Source organism: Mastigoproctus giganteus, chromosome 14, assembly GCF_048544385.1.
Source record: "Mastigoproctus giganteus isolate SK-2022 chromosome 14, ASM4854438v1, whole genome shotgun sequence".
NCBI classification, from domain to species: domain Eukaryota; kingdom Metazoa; phylum Arthropoda; class Arachnida; order Uropygi; family Thelyphonidae; genus Mastigoproctus; species Mastigoproctus giganteus.
In genome coordinates, this window is record NC_143588.1 from 101019906 (window position 1) to 101029931 (window position 10026).

The 10026-nt window shown below is 37.9% G+C and overlaps 1 protein-coding gene across 1 annotated transcript in view; it reads left to right on the plus strand.

Annotated features, from left to right (window-relative positions):
- Nucleotides 1-9438, plus strand: part of LOC150075445 (uncharacterized) — a 244358-nt gene extending 234920 nt beyond the window's left edge. The window contains exons 12-14 of the mRNA XM_090389152.1: nucleotides 4200-4285; nucleotides 6705-6816; nucleotides 8813-9438. Coding sequence (XP_090245278.1) covers nucleotides 4200-4285; nucleotides 6705-6816; nucleotides 8813-8916 — 302 coding nt within the window. The 3' untranslated portion in view covers nucleotides 8917-9438. The remainder of the gene's footprint in view (nucleotides 1-4199; nucleotides 4286-6704; nucleotides 6817-8812) is intronic.
- Nucleotides 9439-10026: the final 588 nt, after the last annotated feature.

Sequence of the window (10026 nt, forward strand, 5' to 3'; positions counted from 1 at the left end):
GAAAATGGTACAGAAACAAGGAAAGAAAGTGAAATAGAAGGATGGATGGGACAATGGAATAGAAAGAAAGATAAAGTGGATTGAGGGAAAAAAAGATATAAGAAAACAGATAGAAAGAAATTTAAAAAAATGGGATAGAAAGAAAGAGAAAGAGGAATGAGAAAAATATATATGAAAACGTTGAAAGAAAGAAATAGAGAGAGAAAGAGAGAGAGAGGCTAGAAAAAATGGGAAGGAATATAAAAGAAAAATGGAATAGAGTAAAAGAAAGATAAATAGCAATGACAAATAATAAGTGAAAGAACAGAAGAGAAGGAAAGTGTTATTATTAGTGTTAACTGTATAGTGCAAGGAAGCTAAAGGCTTTTCAAACAGAAAGTACAGAGGATTGAATGAATGTTAGGGAGGAAAAGAATGGAAAGACGGATAGAAATAGAAAGACGGATAGGAGAAAAATGAACAGTTAAGAAGGATAAAAATAAAAGAAAACGAGAAAAATATATAAAGGAAAATAAACATGAATAAAGAAAAAGAGAGCTAGAATGAGAGAAAAAAATAAGGGAAAGAGAGGGTGAAGGGATAAGAAAAAGATAGAACAGTTAAATAAGCACAAAAAGAGAAGTATAACCTTTCTAAAAACACGATAAAACAAAAAATATTTAACGCAGAACAGAGAAACTGAGAGGAAACAGACTCCAATGAATTTATTATCAGCTACCGGAAGTGGACAATAAAAAGAAAAAATCTGATACAGAAGCAGAATCGAAAATTCCATAAATCACTGATTATAAGACCCAGAGGAACGCCATCACCACCCACAAACATAAAAAAAGAAAGAAAGAAAACAATATGGCTTTCTTTGTTGGCCGCTGACTGCAATGGACGAATTTATAAATCATTGAGCGACCATAACAACAACCCAAAACGAAGGCAAATTTGCCTTTTTTTTGTAGTGCCTCTAACAAGGCTATTGTGTTGATATTTTCGTGCGCGCCGTCCCTCCCTCCAGTTGAGAAATATTGCAGAAACCTCCACCATAATGCAACGTCGGCAGAATGCCAAGTCTACATAGACTGAGGGCATTTTATTTTCCCAACGAGCAGAAAAGTCGGTTGGGCAGTCGAGGGGAAACTCTGATGTCACGCTGAGGAAGCTGAACTCACTAATGGAGAAAACTTTCATCTTTTGGGATCGTAGCAAACTCTTCTCCTGTTAGGTCTGCACCACTGAGTCCCCATACAGATATATTGGATTTTTTTTTTTTTTTATTTATTTCTCCTACGAGGTGACCACTCATGCAGACGTTCTGCCGGAGAGCTAAATATTGTAAAATAAATGTCAGATGTTGTTAAGGGCATCCATACCCCCGATCTGCCACTAAAAAGATCAAATCTGTGTACTGCAGCATCCACGAGGAAGCTAATTATACTAAGATATTCCTCGAGATGTAGAAACTCCAAAAAAAAATGTCTTTCATCGAAATGGAATCCGTTTATTAAAGAGAAGAATGCAATAACGGGGGTTCGAACATCGAATACTACAACAGCACACTCCCACAGGGTAATTTTATAAAGTTCCATTTACATGCTGATTGTGGAGTGTCTGTAAAGTTTCGTTTTCTTATTTAGTTTCAAACAACCTCTGACAATCTTGTCGTTTTATCTCAATTTGTATGCTAATTAGTGAACGGCGACTGTCGCTGCTATTTTTATCTCTGATTTCTTCGTACTATCTTATTTCATTAACGTTAGAAACATTACAGGTGAGATGCGTTTGATTTATTGCGGGTTTACACCTGATGATGACTGTGTCTTAATATTATGCAAAATAATTAGCATATAAATAAGTCACGTGAAATATATGAATTTAGACATATTTTAAGCATATTCTTAAATTTACAGTAAGAATCCCTCCTTCTCCTATGAGAATTATCCTTAAAATGCCTTAAGCAACATTAACAATCAACAACTTTTGATATATCTTAGTCAACGCAAAATAATTCACTAAAATCCATTTTCTGTTTTGTAAAATCTAAAAAGAAAAAAAAAACTTTATTTATTATCTTATAAAATAGAAACAATTGTATTTATGTTTAAATAATCTATTTAAAAAACAATTAGGAATTTACAAAAAACATTTGCATCCTCCACAACATCCACAACTTAAATACAAGTTGTGGATGTTGCTTAAGCACTGCTAATAATGGATGGTTGTTAATTTGACATGCGCAGCTAACAGGTTACCAATGGCGCATGCGTGACAGTCAACTTTATTAGCCCAGTGGTTACGACGCAAGACCAACAATGTGATGGACCTGAGTTCTAACCTCAACACAAAAGGAAAAAATCACGAAAGTCGCTTCATCGGACGGACCTACTTCCCCAACAGCGAAGTGAGGAAGACAGTGGCGCCATCTAGTGTCACTGCAAATAATTACCGCCCACCACTGGATGCATGCAAGAGCCAAAGCTAAACAGGTTCACCTCCATAGAAATACTGAACATACTGCATCAAGTATGTGGCAGGATTATTCACTGGCGTTCAGGCATTAGGCAAAGGGGTCGGCTCAAAAGGTTGGAGAGAATGTCCTGCGGAAGAGTGTAAAGCGATTGGCACTGTCCCCAGTGTGACTATCCCAAGGGAAGGGTAAGACCAACCAACTGGAAGTCCAACACATGAGGTGGAGCATCGATGGAGCAACGCATGAAGTGGATCGACATGCACAGGACGAATCTACACACCAAATGATTGAAACGGTTTCCAACTGTTCAGGTCATCGAACAGGAAGTAGTGGACCAGAAATGGTCCATCGTCAAGAAGAATCTGATAGATCCTGCAATCTTAGAAAGAATCAAGCAGGATATGAGCGACCAACTACCAAGAATATGGACACAACCGAACCAGAACTGGAGAAGGAACTTCAAATAAAAAAAAATACAACCCGAAGCAGCCGAACTCGAAAGAGAAGAGTGGAAGAAGGCCCTACAAGAATTCGAAGGATGAACCCCACCATAAAGACCTGCGCCATACCGAAGTAGATACCCAACAGCCACATCAATCGGCGAATAATACCGCACAGCCATTTAGTGTGCCTCTGTAGCAGCCACCAGGATGAACAGAAGGAAAACCAGAGACCACAGAAACAAAACACAAAGACAAGGAACTACCAACTTGGGAAAGAAGGTTACAACACGAGATAGAAGAGTTAAGAGTGAAGATAGATCAACTGACTCAGAACCAACGGGGTAACAGAAGTTAAAAGCTAATCAGAAAAGTGAAGACCATCCTCAAGAAAGACACGAGATCCATTATCAGAGGATCGAAGAATACCTGGACATCCTTAAACAGAAATTCCTTGAAAAACCCTCACCGATGTAGGGAAAGTACTCACAGAAAAACACACAGAAGGATATTTGATGAAAACCAGAGTCTTCCACAGGAACAACTAATAAGAGGAAAAGAAGGGCAACGGATATCCTCCCCTGGACCAGAAGGCACTCGAGAATTTCTGGGGTAACCTATTAGCGACTAAAGCCATTTTTCTCCATGTATACTGTTGGTAAATTGCGTGTTTTGAAGTCGATTTTCTGTTTGCTGGACGAAAAACCAGAGTTTCCGGGAGAAAAAAACCATGCTATCATCACCTGACACCGACTAACTCAGCCACGTTATGAAAAGGCCAATAAAAATTCCTCCCGTCTTTGACGGGACTCGAGCTCAAGTCTTTTCCACCAGGTGTAGGGAGGATGGCGATTCTACCAACTGTGCCACACACGAGGGTGCTTCTGTCGGATGGGTGTCCAGATAGAGGAATATCATGTCCTCCCCTACTAGCAACGGTCCTATAAATCTTCATGTCAGGTTGAATCATCATTGAAGATACCATTCTTGTCAAGATGGTTCTGAAACGTCTCCTTAGCCACAGACTACGATATTCCATACCACAGAAGTCAAACGCACTAGTTAATAGTTATCTACTCCATCTTTAACTCCTGTATACTGAGGAGACATTAGCACTTCTCAATCCAGGGGACCTTCTTCGAGTTCAATGACGTTTGATGTAGCGGTAGACGTTTTAATTACAACTGGATAAAAAACCATCTCCCCTGGAGCCTTTCCCTGCAATTAATAAACCTAATCTTTAATAAATAATTTAAAGAAATTTTCAAATAATAAAATAAAAATATTTTCCATTTCAGGCTTCGATTGTCATGGAGGTTGGGAAGAAAACGGACGAAGTTATCTCATAACAGGCTTAAAAAAGACCAAAACGAAATACTGTTTTGTAAGTTAATTTTGAATCTTCAAACTATTTCATCCATCTCTATCTCTTCCAGAACTCAAAAGAGTCTTATTGAACCCCAAAAAGTAACCCATTTTTAAAACTCAATGGTGGATAAAACTTTACCACTTAAACATGTCCTCTGATTACCATGGAAACGTGTTTAAACACTCAACTCAACTGGAATATTTAATGAAAATGAAAGTCATTACAACCATTTCCACCAATGTAGGGGTAAACAGAGTTCATTGTTACCAAACATCAGATTTTCGTGCTTACACGTAGTCCGTCATTGCGAAGGATGGATAACTCCGCTTATTAGCAGGTGCCTTTTGTGTGCATTGGCGAAGCGTTTCCATAGCATTTCTGCTTTGGATCTAATGACCGCTATTATAGCGTTAATTATTGCATGCACTTTGGCATTTGCTTGCGCCTCGATGGCTAATTACGTCGATGTTGGGGATAATTGGTGAGTTAGAACAACCACATAAAAAAACTCTTAAAATTTATCTCCAAATAGACAGTTGAAAAGTGGTAGGTGTTTTAACCGGAGAGACCGCGTGAATAATTGGTGTTAATAAACAAATAAAAGTCTTTGGATAATGGTGGACGACTTTAAGTCTTTATCAACGAATTCTTGCTTCGCATTTTATATCTTGTTTATTCGGGGGGATGGGCCGGATTTCTTTTTCTTTTTTTGAAGTTAAGTTAACTTGGGTACTTACACGTATTTGGAATTCCGGCGAGGACATTAAAAAGAAAACTCAAGACACTAATTGTGGATTATAAATGAAGGTTATTTAAATCTCCTATATTATAATTCAAAGGGCGTGACATAGGCAGTGGAGTCCCAAAATATTAGATAATTTTATGTTGGAAATGAAGAAAAAAGGGTGGGTAGGATCATCAGCAGCTATGGTCATAAATATCTGTAAACTGCGTGTGTTCTGAGGTCGATTTTCTGTTTGCTCGACGAAAACCCGAGTTTCCGGGAGTAAAAACCATGCTACCCTCTCATGAGACTAACTAATTCATCAACGTTGTGACAAAGGCTCATAAAAATCCTTCACGTCATCGACGGGGCTCGAACTCAGGTCTTCTCCACGATGATTCTATCCACTGGTTACACACGAAAGCACAAGTCAGGAATATTTGCTACTTTGCCATTGGCTGCCTTGGAGTTTATCTACTCAAGCCCGGGTTTCCACTCTGATTGGAGTCTCATCAGCGGTCAGATGGGCATTTTGAAAAGCCTCAATCTATGAAAGGTATACACTTGAAAAATTAGAAACATTTTTGCAGTTGGCAAAATATGTTTTCTCAGATTTACTGGGACTTCTTAGTCGACTTGGCCATGGGAAAGACAAGTGACCCATCCGATTTTCAGAAAGGTGTAATTGTTGGAGCACGTTGAGCCACAATTGAAAAAACAAAGGAAATCATTGGTGTGTCGAAAGCAACTATCTCAAAAGAATATAATGAGTGGGTGACGAGAGGAGAATGCAGCAGAAAGTTGGTATTCCAAGAAAGATCTCAGCAATCTATAGAGATTTGTACGTCAGAATAGAAGGTCCAGTGTGTAGAATATGATTGAACAATTCAATTTAGTCAAAGAAAGACCCATTTCTAACCGATCTATGGTGTGGGATTGAAGAATCTGGGATCTGGAAGTCGTGTGCCCATATAAAGCCTTTTCTTTCTGTGAAAAATCCAGAGATTGGACTGGAGTGGTGCCACTAAAGCCAAGACCGGACTGTGGAACAGTGGAGAAAGATCATGCGGTCTGATGAGTCTCCGATGAAGTCATGCATCCAAACTGTCTCGTGTCCACCACTCAAGAAGATTGAGGCTTCATGGTAAGGCTGTATATTCTGTAGGCACGGATTGGATCAGCTCATGCTATTAGAAAGTCGTTTACCTCCAACGAGTATCCTCTGTTGTATTGGACCACCTTTGCCCTACAGCACTTAATTTTATCCCTGATTGCGATGGATTCTTTCAAGACGACAATGCAACTATTCAGTGTTGCATCTGAATGATTCGAGGAACATTCCAAGATTTCCAACGTCTTCCCTCTTCGCTTAATTCTCCAGGTCTGAATCCAATTCAGAATATGTTGGCAAGGGCATTTCAGCTTCACAGTTCTCTGCCAACCACAATAGAACAGTAATTGATATCCTAATGGAAGAATGGTCAAAACTTCAGTTGTCACTTGTACAAAGTGACAACAGGAGTAGATGTACGCTACCTTAGGATTACAACTAGCCCTCTTAAATTTTGTGGTAAATTGTCTGGAGTATATAAACAGATTCTACTTCTACCACATGATTTTATTTAATATTTTTAAGATATTTTTTGTATATTCAGCTTAATGATCTGTATATAATTATGTTAACAAAAACTGTATGCTTTCTAATTTCAGGTCTACTCTGCCAATGAAAAAATGACCCAGCTATCAGGGCTCCATGACACGTGTCATCGGACGATCATGCCTGGAATTACGGGAAACCTAACGTTTAATATTTCAGCTGCAGGTAAATAGCACTTCATGATTTATAAACAAGTATCTTTTGAAGTTCTGATTACATCTTTATATTCGTCCAACACTTTCTTCTCTCTTCGCAACTTTCAACCTTAAAAAAATTCCAACTTTTGAACACCACAACATTTTGCTTTTTTGTCTGATCGTATAACAGCTAACAGCATGAATGTTTACCCTAAAAGATCCTGTTTTATAAACTTTAAAGTTTGGATAACTGGAAATGGTTGGATGCCATTTATTTCAAACGTTTCAAAAGGCACCAATACTCTGTTTCCAACAATAATTTGGTCCAGTGCTTGCTTTAATTGGCTTTAGATCAGCGAGTTCTGTAAAAGTTTTATTCTTACTTCAATAACAAAAAGAAGTACATCAAAGTCGGGACTTCATTTCAGTTGGCTGACTCCAATGAGTTACGTTCCTGAAGATGGAGTCATGTGACTGTTCCATCTGAAGCGTTTATTTACAAGCGAACGACACAAAGATTGAATTTTATTGCAGTGGTATACATATAGACACTTTTTCGGTGAGTATACACTACTATACCAGTTTATTAGAGCATCCAGAATACTGATATCCGTATACTTCTAGGCGTGGGTAAATGGAACAGTTAGTGATTGTTGAATCACGTGATGTTATTGTATACGGGTATCAGGCAAGGCACCTAAGGACTATGACATCAGGCTGGATGAAAATCGTTCTGGGAAACTATTTAAAAGGTCTAAATTCAAGTCATCTACTTCTGAGCGTGATCTTCCAAAAATGTGTGCAAAAATTGTGGAATATATTCTAAACGGAGTTTTGAGTGAATTTTTTTTCCCACTCAATAGATATTTTTGAAAATTCAAGCAGCCCTAGGTGGAACACGGGTTCATATGATTTTTTTTTTCTTTGTTATTTTGGGTCCTAGAATACGTCCAAGGATTTTTGGACACTTTAGAAGCATGCTGTATATAAGAGATGCCAGTTATCTGAATTGAGTCGGACCTGAGTTAGATCCCTTTGCTAGTTTTCAACAGAAGCCATTCTTTCGATTGGCAATAGAAACCTTGCGAAAGGTTTGGCTACATTGGCCATTATTTTAGCTGCGTGGGTAGCACAGTTGGTCTTTTTCACAACGTGGCCGAGTTAGTCGGTCTGAGACGAGGGCAGCATGGCATTTTCTATTGAAATCATGCTACAACTGGTCGCTTTTTGCAAAGACTGAACTATGTTTGTCAGCAAAATTTCTGTGAATCGGACTTTTAATTTTTTCAAAATTATCAAAGTTATGTAACCCGGACGTCCGGACAAAGAATTATTTAACCCGGACCCCGGGTTAAATAACTCTCGGAAGAGGATTATATGTCTTTTCCTTCCTATTTATAACAACTACTCCAAGTAAAATAGTTTAGAGTTTCCATTTAATTCTGTTTATTTAGAACTTAAAAGGGATTTAAATTGGTGTCCAAAATCTAAGTTACAACTAAGTTTTTAAATTAATTTCGTAAAACAGGGGTTCTCAACAGAGGCGTAACGATGGTGGTGCAGAGGAGGTAAGATGCCTCGGGCGCCGAGCTTCAGGGACGCAAACTGAAGGAATTATCTATCACATTCACATTACATTATCACACTCAGGGGCGCCAGGAAGACATGCTGCTCCCCGAGAGTCCATGACCCTAGCTACTACTGGTTCCCAAAAATTATGATACCGCGACTCCTTAAAATGTTAAATAAATTTGTGTGTTGCCTTACTTTTTTATAATTAAATTTTAAACTATACAGTATATTAAATGAACCCATTTGTGACCCCCTCTAAGTTGCTCCTAACCTGCTCGGGGAGACTATGAGCAACTTAGATATCATGGAGAATATATTGGTCTTGTTGTTTCATATTTTACGATAGTAGTTTAACTTTTGGACATCCAGTGGTGCACATATTGTTTTTTAACTGAAAAGTGGATTGCTAAATATGGGTTTTTACGAATTGTTTTTTCTTTGTTTTATTTCAGGTGAATGCAAAACGCTTTTGAACAGGAGCAGGCGTCCGGTTTCGTCTTTTCTTGCTGTGAATATCACCCTTCTGGCTCTCCTTTTCTTCTTCTTCGTCCGGTGACACTAACCTCGACAGCCAGGTCGATTTTTGTCAGTTCTCGAGCACAGCGAGAGTGTGTGAACTTAGTGCCTAATTCAAGTTTACCGTCTCCTATCGGAGACAAAATGAACTAGATATAAATGAAGGCAATCATTATAAGGCTGTAAGACCAAAATCGAGTTGGCAACAGCCGTGGACTCGAATGGGGCAAAAAAAAAAAAAAGGAAAAAAGACAACAGAATATAAACCAATAAAGATGTAGTGATGTACTTATTTGATTTCGGAGAAGAGCAATATCAAGACGGAGTGTGTATTATACAGATGTATTTGCCACAACTATTGTGATCGTCTCTTGAACTATAAACAGCCATTACAACCACAAAAAAATAAAAAAAACAGTCGTCTAGAAAGCCGCCCCCCTTTTCAATCCCAACAGGACATATAGATTATTACAAATTGGTGAAATATTTTAGCATTCTGTCCTTGCCACTATTTAAATCAGGCTTCAAACTCAAATCTATAGATTCCGATCCTGTATAAAAACACAACGCAGTAAATAAAGAAATATCTTGTGCTTTCTTGAACTGTTTCTGATGTAGGTGACCTTTGAAATTTTCATACACCATACGTTTCGCAAGAGAGGAATTCTAAAGAATGTTTATCTAGCTCATTTGCGCATGAATGCCAGATCTGGTATACTCCATACATGTTATGTTATTTTTAATAACGTGTTATCCACAGGAAAAAATAATAAACAATTTTTTATTTATTTTAGAGTTAAAACTTTAAAAATGGGTAAACATTGATGGTATATGACCGGGTAGACTGAATAAATTGCTTGGAAAAAAAACTTCATCTTTCTTACTTAACCAATATTTACTTTGATAGAATGCGCTGGCGAGCAAAAAACTCTTTTTGTTTTCAAATACTCCTTTGTTTATGAGGAATATTTCTATTCAGCGGTGTAGCAAATTCTCCTGAGTATTTTATTTCCATTGCTTTAGAAAGCCACTTGCATTTCTAATGTGGTTTTGTTATTTCAGTATAGATCTGAAGCAACAAAGAGGTTCTTTGTTATAGCAAAGAAGAAAATCTTCGTTCTCTGATGGTACTTGAAGTCAGCAGAGAATA